General features: G+C 44.9%; 1 protein-coding gene across 2 annotated transcripts in view; it reads left to right on the top strand.

Moving 5' to 3' along the window:
* Nucleotides 1–19,388, top strand: part of MCC (MCC regulator of Wnt signaling pathway) — a 1,374,593-nt gene extending 1,355,205 nt beyond the window's left edge. For both annotated transcript variants that reach the window (XM_085632616.1, XM_085632618.1), the window contains 2 exons: nt 8,577–8,699; nt 18,387–19,388. In XM_085632616.1, the coding sequence (XP_085488742.1) occupies nt 8,577–8,699; nt 18,387–18,567 (304 nt within the window). In that variant the 3' untranslated portion in view covers nt 18,568–19,388. The remainder of the gene's footprint in view (nt 1–8,576; nt 8,700–18,386) is intronic.
* The last annotated feature ends 1,796 nt before the right edge of the window (nt 19,389–21,184 follow it).

The raw sequence follows: 21,184 nt of genomic DNA, 5'->3' as shown, positions 1-21,184 counted from the left end.
GCCAGACGATGGAGACCTGAAATCACTACTTGTAACTATGAAGCACAGCCTAACTTCCATCGAGGCCTAGATGAACAGCATGTGCACAAGAATGAACTTTATAACGCAAAAGCTTGAGAAACAAGATGACAGGCTGGGAGAGGCGGTGAATAGAATCTCAGAACTCGGAGACGATAATACTCAGCGCAATGGTCAAGTCAAAGAAATGGACAGATTGCTTAAAATAATTGCAGCAAAGAATGAAGACCTGGAAGCGAGATCCAGGCGAAATAATATTGGCATTCTTGGTATACCAGAATCTACCGACACCAGGAAAATGGAGGAATACGTGGAACATATGCTCATTGCCTGCTTTGGGAGAGAAGCTTTTTCCTCCTTGCTGGTGGTGGGAAGAGCGCACAGGACACTAGCACCAAATTCCCTACCTGGTGCTCCACCGACACCCATTGTCGCGAAACTACTGAATTATAGGGAGCGTAACACAGCCCTGCGGGGAACCAGAGAGGCACAAATGGTAATGTTTGAAAATCACAACATCTCCCTGTACCCTGATTTGACCCTGGCAGTCCAGGAAGCCAGGAAAAATGTTCTGCCCGTCAACAAGAAACTGCAGCAGGCAGGTGTTACCTATGCTATGCTCTATCCTGCTTGACTACGTGTCACCTATCAGGGTAAACAGCACCTCTGCGCTTGTCCACAGCAAGCCATGGAGTTAGTCAGATCTCTCCTGCAACACCCTTAGCACACAAACAGCTCACCATCAGCCAGCAGAGGGTCGTCACCACAACATGAAGAGGATTAGAGCAGACGAAACAAACAACCACGCCCTTCTACTACCAAATCCGAAGGAGACGTTTACAGGGTGATCGAGAAACGACAAACCCCCAGTCAAGGCATGTGCCTACGGTTCTGCACAACAGTGCGAGACAGTCAGATTCTAACTGTGGCACGATGAAAGTCCCACAGATGGTCCGTAGTTTCCACCACGTGACTATAGACAAAAGAATATACAACTAAAATCTATAAATGACTAAAGCTTGTCCGATGCACGACAACTTTGTCCCAGGCACCCTCCTGCATTGTGACCAGCCGGGTAGGAGGTCCGGCTATGCCCCCTAGAAGGCACGCCCCATGGAGGGGAAGACAATCTCACTTAGTCCTTCTTTCTTTGTTCAAAGTTTCCTTTTCTTTGTGCTTTTCTTCTTGTTTCTAACAGAAGAGGCCGAAATTCTCGCCCACAAGGCAGCTGTTGATCTAGTCCACCACATGTATCCTTTTGAAAATAACAGCATTGTGTATAAAGGACTGGGCATTGTCTACTACATTGGTAGAGGCTATTCAGTTAATCTGTATGTGTGTGTGCACTTTCGGGGTAAAGAGAGGAGGGGGGGTACATTACATGGCAAGTTGCAGAGGCTGTCGGGGGTAGTGGACTGCAGGGCAAGTGGAGGGCATGGAACAGACAGAGATACACATGGCACACGATGTCTGCTTCAATATACATACATTACAACTGTAAATGACTGCACAAGACTACTACGATGACACAGAACATGGGCGGGGATAAACATCTAGAGGGCATAGGCCTAATGACATGGAACATCAGAGGCCTGGGGGATCCTCGTAAGAAAAGGCATCTACTTGCATACATGGACAGACATCATACAAATATTGCTATGCTTCAAGAGCCACATACCGTTTCAGCACATAGGCCCACATTCGCAACAAAATGGGCGTCACACAGGTATTTTTCCTCCTATTCGTCATACTCTAGAGGTTCAGCTATCCTCATTAAAAAGAATACCCCTTATTGCAGAGTGTGCCTCAATGATCCAGAGGGCAGATATTGCATAGTGTGGGGGAGGCTAGCGTCACAATCCATCACATTGGTAAATTGCTATGGTTCGAATACTGATGATGAATTTTTCTTCACCAAACTTTGGGGGTTGATTGTGAAAATAGGATCCTCATACATAATGTGGGGGGGGAGACTTTAATCTTATGGTGCATCCTGCACAAGACCTCTCGCATCCCCAGGCGCAACACTAGATCAAAGCACAACGTCAAATACAGCAAATCATCAATGAATCTCAGTTAGTTAATGCATGGCGCAATTGCCACCCGATTCTAAAGGAAGGCACATTTCACTCTGCAGTACATAATAGCTGGTCCAGACTGGATATTTGGTTGTTCTCTAGGAGCATAGCATCATGGATCACTCACACTCAACACCTCGTACGAACATACTCAGAACACTCCCCAGTATATATGTGATTACTCCCTCCCGAAACAGCAATAGATGCATTGCATGGCGTCTATTCACCAGGGCACTACTAGTTCCTTTCTTCAAGGCATAACTAGGCCAGGAAGTAGATTTCCTCAAAAACAACGTAGACTCAGTACCCTCTCTTACAATGGTTTGGGAAGCGTTAAAAGTTACTATGAGAGGGGTATGCATGGCCAAGGCGGGCGGCATACTTAAAGATAATAGGCGAACCTTAGCCCAGCTAGAGAAAAAATGAAAAGAACTGGAAAAGCTGTCACAAAAGAAAATAACAGACTCCCCACTAATAAGCATCAGAAAAACACTTTCTGAGTACCAGGAAACAGCAGAAAGGGAGTGCCTGTTCTGTTGGAAATATTATAATGCTAGGGAATATGGAGAGGGGGAAAGACCGGGTAAGGCACTGGCTGAAGTGACGCGTCCCCCTAAATGCACTAACTAAATAATAGAAATTATAGATGGCAGCGATACACCTCAGAAGGATACAGAGGCAATCCTCAATACATTTAGCACACATTAGTCGGCACTGTACATTTTGCGCAGATCCAAACAAGCTGAAACGGGTGCATACCTAGAGGAGATGAAATTAGCCTGGTTAAGCAATGCACACCGCGGGTTCCTGGCAGCTGATTTGGAGAAGGATGAGATTAGGACAGCCATTATGCAACTGGGTAATGGTAGGGCTTCTGGCCCTGACAGCCTACCTGCTGAGTTTTATAAGGCATACATTAATGCATTGGTCCCTTTCCTGAAGTGGGTTGCATGAAGAGGCAGCACAATCGGGTATACTGCCACAATCGATGTGTGAGGCCCTCATTGTCTCACTCCTGAAACCGGGCAAAATTCCCAACCGTACAGTTTCATATAGACCCCTCTCCTTGATCAACTGTGGCGCTAAGATACTTGCCAAAATACTAGCAAACCGATTGAGTCTTTTAATGGAAAAACCAGTTCACTCAGACTAGGTGGGTTTTGTGCCAGGCAGAGCCACGTCACATAATCTGCGCACATTGTTTGATTCATATAGACCCCTCTCCTTGATCAACTGTGGCGCTAAGATACTCGCCAAAGTGCTAGCAAACCGATTGAGTCTTTTAATGGAAAAACCGGTTCACTCAGACTAGGCGGGTTTCGTGCCAGGCAGAGCCACGTCACATAATCTGCGCACATTATTCAAGAATTAGACCCTGAATTAAGTGCTGTAGCAATCTTTTTAGACGCCACAAAAGCTTTTGATTCTTTTGAATGAAAATACTTGATTTCTGTGCTGACTCACATGGGGTTTCCAGGAGGATATTTGGCATGGGTTAAGTTATTGTACCATAAACCGAAGGCTAAGCTACTAATTAACGGGGAGCAGTCTACAGCTTTCGATATAACCAGGGGTACTAGACAGGGCTGTCCTCTCTCGCCCCTACTGTTTGCGCTTGCAATAAAACCTTTGGTGGACACTCTCTGGCAACACCACAAAGAGTATGTATTACAGGATCCAACCAGACCTGTATTAATCTCACTTTATGCGGACAAAATAACGCTCTATGTGAGGAATCTGGAGACAGGCTTTAATGGTATTATCCGGGAAATTATTCAGTTCAGCGCATATTCAGGTATCACAATAAATTGGGACAAATCCCAGATTTTCCCTCTTACCCAACACACCCCCACTAGCCCATTGGACTACCCGTTAAAATAGAGAGAAACAGAACTTAAATATCTAGGCATCATAATTACAAAAGACAGGGAAGAATTGTTAAGAGCCAACTATGGCAGAGCCCTCAACTCAATTGAAGAGGCAATACGTAGATGGGTCGCGATGCCTTTATCCCTAGCTGGCCGTATTGCACTGATGAAGATGGTGATATTGCCAAAACTCTTATATTTGTCCACAAATATTCCATAGCCGCCAGAGCGACCCTTCTTCCTCGGTTTAAAAAGCCAATTAATTAGGCTGGCATGGGGGGGGCAAACAGCCCTTATTTAAATGGAACACACTCACGTTGCTCTTCGCCCAGGGAGGATTTAAAGTACCAGACCCAGAACTCTACTATCTTAGTGCACAAGCTCACTATGCTGTATGTTGGTTTAAGCCTTCGCCCTTCATGCGGTGGAGCAGAGTTATATGTTGCCTATACCATTAGCTGGATTCATGGGAAGAAGTAGCAAGGAAGCCGAAGGTAGGGACTCAACTGTCTCATGCATCAACCTAGCCTGGAAAAACATTGCAAAAAAACTGCATGCGCCCATGGCAAACTCCCTGACACTTCCATTAACATATCAACACTCTCACCCAGTCACGCATGAAGGGATATGCAGACGAATACTACAAAGATACAGGATATTCACCTGGGGTGCACTGTACGCAGATGGGAAGTTCAACTAGAAAGAGGGTTTCTTCGGGGGGGAAAACTCCCACATCCATCGATTTTTTTTTTTATACATTATGCTTAGACAAGATGTCGAGAAAGCAATGCCGCTGTTCCCTGAAGAGCCCCCTACGCTCCTCCCGCTTCACATTTTACTGCAGGTGGATGGCCCACCCCATGCAGTACAATGTATTTATAAAACTGCTCTTAGGCTACAAATAGGCGACAGTCAGCGTGCAAGAATAGGCTGGGAAGAAGAGTTGGGATTCTCACTGGAAGATGAGTTATGGTCCTATTGCTGTCAACAAACAGAAATAATCACAGCACGTTGCAGGTTGAGGATCATACACTTCAAGTTTTTGCATCAAATGTACTGCTCCCCAGCGCAACTGTATAGGTACAAATTAAAGGATAACGACAAATGCGAGAGATGTTGCCTGGGGGGAGCCAAATTTATGCACTTAGCCTGGTCTTGCACAGTAATATTCAAGTACTGGGAGGAAGTAGAAGAGGCCTTAAAATGGTGGAGGCACGAATCGATCTGGACCCACTGGTTGGGCGACACCAATAAAATCGCACAAACTATTAGACTATATGTCTCGTTTGGGCTGCTATTGGCAAAACGCAGGGTTGCGTACAGGTGGGGAAGAGGGAGGGCTCCCAAATGTAAGGAATGGTCTAAGGACATGGCATACTGTCAAGAACAAAACAGCATATATGCTGAATTACTCCTGCCAAGTTCCAGACCCCATGCCATATGGGATCCTCTCACAAATTACCTTCTTCAGATTTCACAGATGGGGGTGGGGGGGCGGGGGAGGTCAGTAAATATTCATCATCAAGATGTTAATCAGTCATACCGATATACACCCCTTGAACATGCCTCTGAACTGTGAGGCAGTGATAGACCTTCCCGAAATGGACACTTAATGGGAAAACCACATTGAAATGTATGGATGTAGTGACCTATGAAGAGATATAAAGCAAGTATGTTTAATGAAATGTCATTGATGTAAGTGCTAGGTATGATGAGTCCAAATCGTAAGAACTGTAAAAGATTATGATTCACTGTACATGCCGTGAGCCGCTTGTTGCATACAGATGAAAATGTTAATAAACAAAGTTAAAAAAACAAAAAACTAATTGATATATAGCTAACAGGGATTGTATGTGAGATGTTAATTAAAAATAGGTTCTGTATATGCCATTTTTGTACATTGATAGCCTTTGTTAGATCATTTTGATAGTTTGAAACTTACAAAATACTATTTAATATGAGGGAAGATGTTGCCACTTTGATCCCAATTTTTAGGTCAAAGCCTACCAGACTACCTAGCTGTCTGGTTTCGAAGTGCTGAGATTTACCTTAGGGTATGAGTCGTTGCACTTTATCAAGTGAGATTAACCTAATATAAGATAACAAAGACTTGCATTCCGTCCATTGCTTACCATTGGCTTTGTTTTTCGTAACTTACATTTGCTTTCATTGTATTTACTGGCTTTATTTGCTTCAGGCAGTCTGGCATGTCTTTGTCCCTCCCATGGAGCATAGCCTATTTACCATCTCTCCGACTGGCTTCTTGTATTCTTCCACTAGTACTCACTTTCTGAGAACTCTTTTTCTTTTTCGTGAGGCACTCTACAAAAGTACATGTTTTTCAGTTGTCTCCCTTGTATGCTAATTCTGGTACTTCTTTGAAATGGTTTCCTGCCTCCCGTCTTTCTGCTTGACTGATTCTACTCATCTCTGCCACTACCAGTTCATCAATCTCGAATCTCTGTGAGGAACAACGTTTTGTCTGCAAGCTTCTTTATTTTGGGCAGTGCTCTTTACTAATAGCATAACTTAAACAATCCTCTTCGTCAACTTCGAGCCATTGCCATAGGATCTGGAACTAGGGGAGTGAGGGGTGCTGAAGCACCCTCAAAATAATCGTGCTGGACAGTGGTTAATATGCACAAAAAATATAATACGTGCTGGGGCCCTTGTCAGGAGGCAGCTTGCTTTTTTTTTTTTTTTTTCTCCTGTCAGCGTTGCCTAAAATAGAACTAACTACTAAAAGTGTGGAGCGGATGTGGCATAATCCACAGAGCTACCAATCTTAGAGATGGGGAACCAGGTTCGAGTCTCGGCATCAGCTGGGATTCTGGGCAATTTGCTTAACCTTCCCATGGCTACCATAAATTAATGTTTCCTTAACCTGTGCTCATGAAAAGTGCTGGTGTTGATGATTAAATGCCGGTGCTGAGCACCAGAAACCACTGGTTCAAATTAAGCACTGATGCTGGAGTTCAAAAGTGAATGGGCAATAAACAGGTCATTATATGTGGTTTTAATCTGGTCATATTTGCTCTGCTTTCATAGACAGGGGTCAAATGTTAGGCTCTATCTTTCAAGGGAGCTTGGTATCTACTGTAGTTTCACTGACTGCAAAGAGAGAAAATGTATGTGACAATCTTGTTGGGTACTACGGTGTGAAAGGAAAGGTTGTAGGAAGTTATTGTTTTCAAGCACACAAAAAAATTAAATGCCCGTAAACAAATGGTGCAAATATTACAGCATATATAAAAATTAGGAAAGCACAAATGAAGCACATTTCTTGTCATCCTGAAGTGTGGTGGAAACAAATATTTCAATACGATCAAAGCAAATCAATACACTAGGTAATGTTATTTTAGCGCTGTATAGGTTTATCAGCAAAACTGTATGTCTATGCAAATGTAATGGTCATTTCAATTGAAATGTGTTGTCTGTAATGGCAGTGCACTACCACATCATGCTTTACTAATATATTTGCGGCAGTGTGCTCCAAAATGTACTACCAGCTACATACTACACCTTTACCACTCTCCTGCTGAATAAATTTACTACACTTGATTTTTCTGTGAGCACATGGATTTTTCACAATTCCTATGATTTCAGTGATGTAACATTAATTGTAGCACGCCACTCTAAAAAATTATGCCAGCACCACTGGCGCATGTCAACAGGCAACTGTTTTGAGTATATGTATTAGACACCTTTTTCAGTTTCAATGGGCATCACAGGATAATATGATTCTTTTTGGCACACAGAAAAGATAGTATTGGTGTTGAATTACTTTAATCTTACTAATTGTTTGCAAAGTAAAGCACTTCGTTTCACACAGAGGTGTACATGTGATCAGGAATAAATACAATCACTCACAGTGCAAGATAAGAAGTGACTGAATTGGGTTAACTCCCATTGCCACATAAATGTCAAACCGACCAATGGTAGAGGATAGCGGACCAAAAGCCCATCTGTTTGAGTATGTATATATAAAATTTAGGCCAGCAAGACAAATAACTTTGTCTGTAACCATAACTGAAAAAACTAATTTTTTTGCAGACCAAGTGAAGAGAGGGTTTTAAATCATCAGCCTTTTGTTCATGCACATGACCATGGACATGGTGGAGGTGGGATACTGTATGCCCACTGATTTTGCAGATTATTCTTGCCTGGTAGGAAGGTCTGCTAGGAATAATTCTGTATGATGAGCCGAGTATCTGATCCTTTTTGGTGCACTGTTGTAATAAACTGAATTTGATGATATGGAGTCAAATTTACTACACTCATGATTTTCCTGTGTGTGAGCGTCACATATTTTGGCGAAATTCTAAGTGAATACATGCAATGTCCTGCCAGTCCGTTCATGGGTTCAGGAGCACAGCCATAGTGGCATCTTGATTGACTCTGATCCACAGCCTCATGTTGTACCTTTTAGCGTAACCAGCAATTCTTGTTAAAGTTTCAGGCATTGTGAAAACATTGAGCATGCTTGTGACAAGCAAAGAAAGCGACAGAGAGCCATACTTTTTTTGCACTTATAACTGCTCTCCGCTCCAGAGCTCAACAGATGTGGAGTGTAGGACAGACCCATCTGACGTATTTTCCCATTCCGTTGCAGTGAGAAGAAGTTGAAGACACGAGCACAGGAGTTGGTGAGCGCGTTAGAGAGACTCACGAAGAGCAGCGAAACCAGGCATCAGCAGTCTGCCGAGTTTGTCAATGACCTGAAGAGAGCCAACAGGTAAAGCTTTTGTTGCTTGGAATAGGTTGGTTCAAACAGCTAGACCTTGGGCCTCAACCTCATTCTCCTTCTGGTCACAGGTGCTGGTAGGTCTGAAGTGCATGTTAGGAACAGTGGAGACATTGGCCTGATACTACATTCCTTGTTACATCAGTGTCAAGGGCATCAGTGTCGTCACTTTCTCAACATTATCTGAATACCACAGAGAGAACTTTTCATACATCACAGTGTTCTGGTGCACTCTTGCATTATAAATCACAAATCATGGCCAGGCACTCTGTATCGATATTAGAATTGATCAGCCGGTGGAAAATGCCCTTTTTTGTTTTGCACTGGTCATTTGTTGCAGATGTGGTTCTGCAGAGTGGAGTGGTGAACGTGCAGTGCACAACTGCCCCAGCGAATCTATGTAATCTCAAAATGTCAGTATAGAATTGCACCAGGACAGTGTAATCCTATCACGAATGTAGCCAAAATATTACTTCCTTTCTCCAAAAGATTGTATCCGCTAGATGGGGGTAATTTTGGATTTTCTGTTTTTAGGAGGCAACCTCAAGCAGTTGGTTGGTGATCTAATGTGCTGATTTATCAGACTTGGATCCTTTCAAAACAGCGAGTATCCCTACAGTGAAGGTCCATTGAGGCCCGTCTGTCACCCCTTCATACAAGACTTCACATGATTGCTTTCTACACTGCGGAAATTAAGGAAGAAAATGAAAGTTTAGAGCCTTGAAGTCCCTTCTGGGATCAATGTATGCATTCTGGTGACAGTGCGCTCTATAAGTACCTTGACATTTGACATTTGACATACCACCATTGCTAGTTATATACAACTATTGTTTTTACCGCATCTCTCGTGCGGATCAATACTGCTGAGGACAATCTTAGTTTCAGACGGACTTTCAAACCCACTGGTTGACCATTCGGTCATTTTCTAACTTGGCGGCTCTTAGGGGCATTCACTCCTCTCCTGCCCCATTGACTCTACTCTTATCGTACCAAAGGAGGTAGTTCCACCCTGTCAGAAGTCTTACTCTGTTAATAAAAGTCATCTCTAACCTGGCACACGTGTAAACACTGACCCTATTAACAGCATTCATACGATGGCTATTTAAAAAAAGTAGTGATGGAAAAGTCCACCTTGTATTGATGGAGATGACTGCCTCTCCACATTCCTATCTGGACTGGGCCCCAGACTTGTGAGGGGATTTGCTGTTTTGGGGGATGCTGCATGGGTTGTGGGTGAGATCTGTCCTGCACTACTGGTAACATTGGACCAATCAGCAGCATGCAACACTGTGGATCACTGAGTTTTTTTTGACAGGTTTTGCAATGTGCTGACTGCCCCCTTCCTGTACTGTGAAATGGTGTACATTCTTTTAGAATATAGAACCCAAAAGATTATACTTAACTCATCACCCCTGAGCAGGTTTCATCAACCGTGGTGTGCCACGGTGGTAACTGTTGTCCCCAGCAATGCATATTTGTACTAATAGGAGCAAAGGTTACCCACCATCATAATAATACACAGAAGTAGTATTTCTGTTGACAGCAAAAACATATTGTATAGAGAGACTAAGATTTCAATTAATTTCACAATGACGGGTCGGTCTCCTCGGCGGGTACCCTTTGGGAGGCTTGTAAGGCCACTGTTAGGGGAGCCGCCAAGGCACATGTGGTAAGGCATCGCCAGGCGCAGTTGCAGCAGCTCACCGCCTGTGAGGCACGTGCGCTGCGCCTAGAGCAAACTATTTCCGAATCTGGTGATCCGGCCGAGACCCGGCAGCTGCGACTCCTGCGTGAGGAGATTCGTCAACGGTCGCTTGACCCGGCCAAGCTCCTCTGGCAATCCTCGTTGGCGAGGGTATACGGATGGGGCAATAAGAATGGTGCACTCCTGCATCGGTTGGCCACTTACCCCAGGGCGTTGCGGTGACCGACTCTGATGGCATGCTCCAGTCTTCCTCCGTGGCTATAGCAGAAGCCTTTGCTCAGTACTACTCACAGCTGTACCGGGCTCAGGCGTCGGACCTGTCCCTGGCTTCACTGCTTGCCGCTAGTGACTTACGACTTCCCCGACTCCGGTCGGGTGACTGGGAGAGTCTGGAGGTGCCCATTTGTCCTGAGGAGATCGGGGACGCGATAGGGCGCACGTCTGCCGGGAAGACCCCGGGCCCGGACGGCTTCCCCCAGGAGTTTTATGCCACCTATAGGGATCATCTGGTCCCACGGTTGGGTGCCCTCTATGCGGAAGCGGCCAAAAGAGGCTCCTTCCCTCCGGAAGCTGACATAGCCACGATTGTGGTTCTGCCCAAGTCCACACCGCCGCCCAGTAACAGGTCGGCCTATCGGCCGATCTCTCTTATCAACACTGATATCAAGCTTTACACAGCGGTCCTGGCCCAGCGGCTCCGGCCCTTTTTGTCGTGCTTGGTGCACCCGGACCAGTGTGGCTTCATGCCGGATCGGGGCACTCGCCACTGTCTCCGTCGCCTTTATGTGGCCTTGGCACATCGTCATCGCATATCTCCTTATCTCACCCTCCTGCTTGCCGATTTCGATAAAGCCTTGGACTCGGTGGGGTGGCCCTACCTGTTTGATGTCCTGACCCACATGGGTTTCGGCCCCAAGTTTGTTGAAATGGTACGGGTCCTTTATGCGCGCCCCCGCGCCAGAGTGTTGGTTAATGGGGCACTGTCGAGATCGTTTCGGATCGGCCGGGGTACGCGGCAGGGGTGTCCACTCTCGCCCCTCCTCTTTGCGCTTGCAATGGAGCCCCTTGCTGCCCTGATCAGAGCGGACCCTCTCCTTCGGGGCTGGGAATGGCCGGGCCTCGAGGCAGACAAAATCGCCCTCTACGCAGACGACGTCCTGTTGTACCTTGGTGACCCGGCGCGCTCGGGCCCCCGCGCACTCCATATCTTGGGCCGCTTTGCCCGCGCTTCTGGCCTCCACCTAAACTCGCGCAAATCGGTCCTTGTGCCTCTGCACCCCTCCCGGGAGTGTTTTGACTGGCAGGACACTATTCCCCTCCGCCGGTTGTCCTTCAAGTACCTGGGCATCTGGGTCTCCCTCCTCCCGGAATTGAGCTGGGCACTCAATGTGACCCCCCTGGTCAAGAAAGCCAAAGCGGATCTGGCGCGATTGCAATCACTCCCGCTCAATCCGCAGGGGGGGGGGTGGCACTCTACAAAATGATGATTCTCCCCCGGTTCCTTTATGTATTGCAGAACACTCCTGTGTCCTTTCCAAGGCCGTGGTTTCGCGAGCTGGATGGGATGGCCACCAGATTTCTCTGGGGTGGTGGGAGGCCACGGTCGGCCCTGTCGATATGTCGCCTGCCCACCTTTGATGGGGAGCTAGGCATGACCAACCTTTATCTTTACTACCTGGCCACCCGCCTCCTGGTCATTCATGATTGGTTTGCGGGAGGATGGTCTGACCCGGCCTACAGAGTGGAATTGGAAGACCTGGGTTTCTGGTTTCTCCTGTATTCAGGATCGCCTGTACGGCGCACCCATCCCCGCCTCCTGCCCAGACATCACCAAGGCGATATTCCTGGCTTGGCGAGCGGCGCTCCGCCACACCCGGTGGACCGGGAAGCTGACTCGCGCCACCCCCCTCTGGCACGGGACATGGTTGCGGGACGTTGCGGGACTGGAGGGTTTTAAGTCATGGGATTTGCTCGGCATCTCCCAGCTGGGAGATGTCTGGCGGGGGGGACGCATGTGCTCGTACTCGGAAATGCAGGCGCGCTTCTCCCTCCACTCATCTCCATTTTATAGGTACCTCCAACTGTGACACGCTATACGCACATACACCCCACTGGACATTAGGCTGCCGGACCATAGCCCCCCGGAGGCTCAGGTCATGCTGGGTAACCTGGGGAGGGGGGGTATATCCAGGATATATCGCTCTCTCATTAACAATACCCCCGCGCCCCGGGAAGGGCTGAAGGAGCGGTGGGAGGAGTGGGTGGGTCCTCTGGACGAGGTCGATTGGCGGGATGCCCTTATGGCCCCCAGGCTGGTGACGGCCTCCGCCAAACTGAGGCTTATTCAAATTTATTACCTCCACACGGCTTACCTCACGCCGGCTCGCCTGTGCCGCGCGGGCCTCTCCGCTTGCCCCCGCTGTGGCTTCGACCCGGCCGACTTCATCCACATGGTGTGGTCTTGCCCGGAACTGGGGGGGTATTGGAGGGGCATAGAAGCTGATCTCACGGAGGTCTTGGGGTGGGAAGTGCCACATGACCCTAAACACACCCTACTGGGCATCACTGACGGCCTAGATGGCACACGTGCTGAGAAATTGTTTCTCACGACAGCGTTAATGGTGGCGAAGAGAGATATTGCAGCAGCCTGGAAGCAACCACAGCCGCCTAGTTTGGCCAAGTGGAGCACCGGAGTGGACTGGTGTGCGGCACAGGAACGGACTCTCTACCAGGCGCGGGGCTGTCACAAAAAGTATCGAAGGGTCTGGGGGAAATGGTTAGGCAATGTATTATGAGCATGTGGTCCGGGGGGGGGGGTGGCGGGGGGGATTTCGGGAGGGGGCGGAGAGGTGGTCCGCTCTCAGGCGGTGCTATTGTATGTTGATGGTTCGACAGGCTCACTGTTTTTCTGTTGTATCACGTAAAATAATAAAAACTTGTTTATCAAAAAAAAGATTTCAATTAATTTCAATAGCCTTGACAGGGTTTTCTAATAGTTGTACTTAAACATCAAGCGCAGAACAAGTAATGGTTACATTCTATATCTTAACAGGAAAACAAACTAGAGAAAAGTAGTTCAGAGCAGGGGCAATGTGGATACGCCTCATTCTAAACTGCACATTGTGTTAGATGTATCCTTAAAATTTAGCTGGCAGGGTGGCTCAGTAAGTTAATCATTTGCAACCGGATAATTTGGGGATCTGAATTCACAAGTTTGAACGCCAGCAGAGCTCACTCATCCTTCTGAGGTTGGTAAATTGAGCAAAAGTTAACAGCATTTGGCAATGTAGAAGTGGCGCATGAATCGCTATATAAAACAACTTATTACTAATAAGCTAGCTCTCTGGTAGATAGAACCTTATACTTTGTAAGGTGTAGCTTTTAGTGATGGCCCCATGTAATGCGGGTTTGGATCTCTATCCTCTCTTAGGATTTCCTGATGCTACAACCTGTTTTCGACTCATAATTGTGTGTGTTTATATGGTCTAGAGGCTTCTCTCTACTATAGCAACCAACAGATTCTCATGTTCATGCCTGGGGAACTTCTCCACGTGGACAGGTGCAATTCATTACTAGGCTTAAATTGTGTCAGTGATTATCAATGAACATAGTGTAGCTGGCCACATGGAAACGATGGCACATTACTTCATGGATGCTTGAACACTGCAGACTCGCACATTGAAGGAGATGATGCATGTCGTAAGAGCAAGGAAACGTTATAACACTGCTACCATAAATAGGCCCCCACATGAAGAGCTGAGGACCCAAATGCATAGGGGTTTTGAATGGAAATAGATTGTAATCTACAGATCATTAAGAAAATCCAAATAATGAGTCTTGTGTCAAAGGAAGGCGCACAAGTGAATAATGAATGATGAACCGAACGAATGTTAACAAACATTTTCTTATTAAAGTCTCTTACCAACTAATAGCTCGGAATTCACCAGCATCCTCAACACCTCCATCTCCACAGCAACCTTCCCGGAAAGATGGAAACACGCAGAGGCCAAAACCCTCCTAAAGAAACCCTCAGCCGGCCCCAGCAGCCTCAATAACTACTAACCAATCTCTCTGCTTCCCTACCCCGCAAAGTTACTCGAAAAAGCCATCAACAAACAACTCACAGAAACCTGGAAGGTGGGAGAAGCTTCTAGACAGTGGCTTTGAAGTGAATGGAATTCCCTGCCCTTGATCCAAGCTGGCTGAAGTGGCAAGGCAGGGTCGTTAGGCCCTTTGTGGGGAGACAGAACACAGCGTATTCAGGATTAAGTGAGACTTGGTCCAGCTCCTCCCTACCATCCTGCCAGTGATGGCCCATCCAGTCATACTTAAGCTCCTATTGTGTGTGCCTATCCAGGAGGAACACAAAAATCCAAACTGCCAACTACACCCAGTCATGTGACCAAATATAGACTGCAGGCATCAAATGACTAAGACAAGAAAATGCCAACTTTCTAAAAGTAGCATTTTCAGAATTGTAATTTAAAATACGACTTCACCATTAGTTAGGATTTTAAATAAGGACTCCAGTGACACCAAACATGGACCAGTTATCTCTTCCCATTTGGAAATTATACTTATAAAATGTAATAAGGCAACACCAATGTTAAAGTATGGGAGAGATAGACCTTGCAGTAGTGAAAAACAAAGTGGAGGGTAAATCTTAAAAGTATATGTCCAAGTTTTTAAATACATTGCACCCTTTCCTCTGGGCTGTTCAGGGCCTACCCTAGGGACAACTTATATGTATTAAAAAGGAACGTTTGGGCCTAGCAAAAGGTTTATTTTGCCAGGTCGAAATGGCAGTTTAAAATTGCACACACAGGCTCTGCAATGGCAGGCCTGAGATATGTTTAAAGGGTTACTTAAGTTGGTGGCACAACCATTGCTGCAGGTCCACTACTAGCATTTAATTTAAAGGCCCTGGGCACATGTAGTTCACTTCACTTGGAACTTATAAGTAAATTAAATATGTCAGTTGCAGATAAGCCAACAGTACCATGTTTTAAAGAGTGACCACATGCACTTTAGGATTGGTTTGCAGTGGTAAAGCGTGCAGTGTCGTAATGCCATCAAAAACGAGATCAGAACAAATGGAGAAGGAAGGCAAATAGTTGAGTGGGAAGGCTGCCCTAAGGCTGACAGGTCTAACAAAGTAGGACTAAATGAGGCATAATGGACAACTGCCGCGAATGTAAGGTTATTTTTCACCTGCTTTGCTACATTGCTCAAATTGATCTGTTGTAACGGACAATATTACAGCATTTTGTTATTTTTTCAGTGGTGATCTTAGTAGTTACGTTGCTATAGGTTCCCTCCATGTGTTTGCAGTTCTCGCACCAGGTAGTCCTTAGTTGATAGTGCACTTTGCCAAGTTTTCTTTCATTTATTCTAGAACAACAGGGGGTTAGAGTACAGCTGACCCAGTGCAAAAAATAAAGGGGATTCAAGAAATGCATCAGTTTTGTTTGGCTAAACTTTACATTTTTATGGTCTGGCTTGACAGCCCTGTTGTTGCCAGACAATTATGTGAGTATTACTAGAGAGGGTTTTTTGCTCCGCCCACATGTTGGGAACCAGGTGTACCTGTTTGATTGGGCAGAGGTGGTGTGCTTCCACAAAAAAGGCCCTCCACACAACTGTGAATAATGTATTTATTTATCCATCTGCCTGAGTTTAAACGTTCAGGGGCACACACATGGCATTGTACTGCTAATAAAGTGTCTTAGATAAACATATAATTTCATTTATGTAAGTGCTAGGTATGATGTTTTTCTCTGGCAGCAGTGCAGATGGGGGGAGGTCATTAATTAACCTACATGAATCTTTAGGTCTAGCTTGACAGTGTAATTGTCACCTGACCAGTATTATTCCACAGTTCTGTGCTTCCACACAAATATATATTCATTCCCATGATATTTACTTGTAATGCTTCACAATACCAAATAACATATTGTTAAAGCCAGGCCTATTGGCATTGCAAAAGCCTGTTCCATCCAGTATTCATTTTAAATGTCTATTATCCTGGAAAAAGATCTCTAATATCGAGCCAAAATAATATGCATCAGCATGGCAGGCGCCACAATGCCAATAAAGGCAAATTACAAGCACAGTAAAAAGAATTTTAAAAAGCATTACTGAGTTATGCCTTTCTTTGAGGACGTCTTGGCACACTGTCCCCTATGTTCGAGTTCTGCAGTGATACAACATATTAGTAGATTCAGCATATTGACTGAAAGATTTCATTAGGAGCCTAGTTGTGGTTTTTTTTACTGTTAGGGCTTGACAATTACAATTTTATTGGACAGTTAATTAAACCCTTAACAAACATCTCACTGGTGTACCATAAAAGCAACCATTAAAACAAGGATACCCCTTATAAAAAGCTGGTGGTAAAAGAGAGGTGTAAGATGCTAAACGACATTTTAGTCAATGGCTAGAATTTTATAACATTAATTTCAGCACCGGAAAGAGAAGTAAAAGGTACAAACGTCAGCGAGGGGATGTCCCAAAGTTGCTTCAGATGGTATCTTCGGTGTACAGTGACAGTAAAGAAGGACTTACAACTGCTTCAGATGCTGTCTCGAAGTGCCCAGCAAAAGAGCATTTAGTCGCTGCAAGCAAGATTGGAAAGTGCAAGAAGCCCATGAGGAGATTGACAAAAATTTTATAACGTTCATTTTTGGCGCCAAAAAGAAGTGCAAAGGGTAACAAATGGATGTCCCATGGTTGCTTCACGCGTTATCTGTGGGTGTTTCGAAAACTGCAGTGTGCAGAGACCATACAGAGCTGGCCTGCGATTGCTTCAGGTGTTATGACAGAGAACTCCCCAGAAGTTCGCTTTAACAAGCGTGGAAAGTACTAGAACAGGGTAGGTATCCCAGGGTTAAATGGAGAAGGTGTGCAGAGATGTGTCAAGCAGAAATTATTTTAGGATATTATGACATTCGTTTGTAACAAGGAAAAGGAGCATGCAAAGTGCGGGTGCAGTGAAGGCGTATGCCTGGGTTATTGCAGCTTTTGCCCCCCCGACAATCCGCAAGAGTTCTCTATATAGAGACGACAGATAATTATCTCTGGCTTGCTTCAGGTGCGGTCTCCAACATTCAGCAGCACTTCATTTAAAGACTCCAAACAAGTACGTAAAGTGCTAGTGCGAGCAGCAAAACCGATCCGGAATTAAATAGCGGCTACACAGAATATATCAATTCGAGATCGATTCAGAGCCGAAGCCGTACAAAAGCCCAGGGGTGCCTCAGAGGTTCTGTTGGGACGATGCCTTGAAATATTAGAATTTTAGGGGTCGATTTTGCGGCACAGATGGTATTTACAGTACCCACTTTTGCTGCAGCCATCCAGAGAAATCTGACTGTTTTGATGTTGAGTTTGGGGTTTTGTCCGGGTTCAGGCCAGCAATTACCGCCTGAGGACAGGTTCAGACTCCTAGACGGCTGATAGGACCCCAGTCTTGCATTGTTTGTGACAGACCCACATCTGCTTTTGAAGGAACTCGCAACATCTGAAATTAACCAAGTTGTGTATTTTCAAAATTCACCATAACCAGTGCTTTCGTCCACTATTTTCGTGTAAGAGGGACTGGAAGCCGGAGGTCTCGGGCACCTTCTGATAGAATATGAGCTTATTTCCTTCTGCTGGATCCGAAACACTATGATTTGGGCAAAGCATTTATTCATTCAGTCCATCAGAGTTCAACCCCCATCTCACTAATGACTATTTCTACAATTGCGCCATTTTGTAAAGGTGACTATGTTTGAGAGCGAGAGGTATATTCGTTCATTGACCATTCTGCTCCGTATTTCTACTCTTGTCAAGGCTGTCTTTATATAACATGCTGAATACAACAGTGCAACTGTGGCAGAACATTTGCTTGTTCACTAATCACCTGCTGTTGCTTCTTGATGTATTTTCCAGTTGTTTTATCCCGATCCTTTTTCTTTTTGCTTTTTACACAGTAACCTTGTTGCTGCTTACGAGAAAGCAAAGAAGAAACATCAAAACAAACTGAAGAAACTTGAGTCTCAGATGATGGCCATGGTTGAGCGACACGAGACGCAAGTAAGGATGCTGAAACAAAGGATAGCTTTACTGGAGGAAGAAAACTCCAGGCCTCACACAAATGAAACTTCACTTTAAAGGACAGGGGCTTCCGTTCCATTTGCAACAAGGCTGTTCTATGGAAGGGATTTGTAAAAGTAAAAACTGTGCCTGCATTTTGAAAATGGGAATTTAGACAGTTTTACTTAGAGGCGGTCCTATCCAGGAGAAGGCGGGACCACGTCATGTGGATGAATGTTGCCAGATTACATGCCTTCATGGAGGATTGTTGCCTACTTTCCGTGTCAAGATATGAGAACTACATGGCAAACTGAGAGTATGGATTACAAGATAGATACATTGAAAGTATGCCGACATATTACATGTCAGTAGCAGTCATGCCAGTGTAGGCTAACTCCTGCGAACTACAAGAATTGTATTCACGTAAACTTTGGAATCACAAAAGGAAGTAAATAGTGACTGCGCACTGTGATCATGTCTTTCCTCAAGGCTTACAAGACTGGGCTGACACAACTGTCCACCATCGACTGCCTATACAGCACGGCGTTCCAGTCAGTGCCAGGACGTGGTGAAAAATGACCACAAGGTTTTTCTCTCTCCACAGCACATGGATGCACCTTGGGGTCATTGTACTCTAAACACTGTTGGGTTTTTTATACATTAGTTGGTCAAGGGCAGCCTGGCACGCAAGCCTTTTCCTGCTCTGCTTTCAAGGTTGTGTATAGGAGTGTCACAAAACTAGTCTAATGTCACTTTACAAGTGAGGTTGAGATAATCCGAAACATCTCGATTTCTATTTTATTTTTGGCCAAAGGGTAACTATTTATAAGAAAAAATGTACCTTTTCTGTAAAAAAAAAAAAAGAAAAAGAAAAAAATAAACAAATACGGAAGAGCAAATAGTCACGTCTTAATTGAGTACACTGTGAATAGGAATGTTTTTGTAATGAGGGCTATCATAAAAAAATGTAGGTTTAGCCTATTTTATAAATTTGTTACTTTTCTAATGTCTGAAAATCCATTACCATTGTTGCAATACAATACACATTCATTTATTTTATGGAAGATAATGAACCTGATGAGGAGTAGATTGGATTAAATAAACTGGTTATTTTCTTTATTTTTAATTTTCACTGCCCTAGATGTTTCTCCAGCTAACTATGAAAAATATTTTTCCCAGTATTCCTTAATATACTGCCATTAAAACATTGCCTCGCTAGTGCATAATGTATGTACAAAGCTTGATTTGCATGCCGTCATTAATATACCCCGCCTATCATCAGTATTGTTTGAAATTAACAACGTCTGGCTGCATCCATGCTTGCAATTCAGCTTACGCACATGCAGACACTACACTGTGTGTTTTTTTCCCAAACTAGCAAGCATGTGTGTACTGGTTTTGATTTTGGAACTGCACCTCTGCAGAAGTCTGTCAGACCAAACTGGTATAAAATGTGAACCAATTTACTTAGAAAATGCAAAAGTGTCATCTTGAGGCACAATTTGAACTAGTTGCATCACTCGTAGCATCACTATCGCTGCTGGAAAATGGATACAGGGAGTCAAACGTTGACAGTGGTAACAAAGAAAGCCCGCCAAAAACCAAGGTATGTGACTTTGATAGCCGTTCCTTTTTTGCAATGCATGCCGTTCGCATTGCTTCTTTTTCACCGGTAATTAGACACTTAACACTTAACAGAACACCTCCATGCAGTTATGTTTATTATATTTCCCTGCCAAACCACCAACATGCCCTGTGGCTGGAGAAGGACCTTGATGGTGGTGATCTCCACCAGATCAGAGCCATCTTCAATGACCGGTCTCTAGCTGGGGACCATAAACACTATGTCAAGCCGTTCTTCTCGTGTGACGTGGAGGCACTGGCTGGCACTGGGGAGCACCATGTTAAATTGGAGAATCATTTGTGAAACGTTTACAAAGATCACAACACCCACATTTTGTGACAATCATTTTCCATCTTGTAGTCTTAGCCAATCCCTTATGATGTGTCACCGGGCCTTCTTTATGCCTTCAGTTCTGTTCCTCCATTTTTCCTTACGCTCTTTGGTGATTGAAATGGCTCTCACTGGTGCTGGTCATAGGATAGAGGTGAGCATACATGTAGCCCTTTCCGCAGGTTACCTTTTGGTTGATTTTCTCATAAGCTTCTATCTAGGATCAAATGTTGAATGCTGGGAAGGTGGTTGTGTGCCTTGAACTCCTGTTCTAGGTTACAGCTGAACAAGAGTGCCTCTGAACTGGTAGCACCATTGCAAATGATTTCGAATCGTGCCTCTTGTATCCAGGGGTGGTGAAGAGGTCGCGAGAGGTCGGTGTACGACAAAGCATCATTAAAAAGTGTCCCTGAATGACTGCAAGTCTGTTCTTTCATCGATCCAGTCTTCAAATGTCCTGTCACCTTGAGACAGAGTAGAATATACTTCATGACTGAGCTGGACCAGAAAAGGATCTTTATGCATTACAAGTCATTTCAATAAAGGAAACCACCAAATCCTAAAAAATATTCTCGGTGGATGTCTGCTCACTTTGCAAAATTAGCAGTTTGAAGGTTTCGTTTGTAACTAAAGTGAATTAAAAGTAGCCAAAGAAATAGCACAGTTTAATTTTTATTTTTGTAGGTTTCAAATGGCTTTACCCTTTCATTTGTTGACTGAGATAGACTCTAACACAGCCTG

The sequence above is a fragment of the Triturus cristatus genome, chromosome 2_1 (assembly GCF_964204655.1).
Source record: "Triturus cristatus chromosome 2_1, aTriCri1.1, whole genome shotgun sequence".
Taxonomy (NCBI): domain Eukaryota; kingdom Metazoa; phylum Chordata; class Amphibia; order Caudata; family Salamandridae; genus Triturus; species Triturus cristatus.
This window is presented reverse-complemented; position numbering and strand designations above follow the sequence as displayed.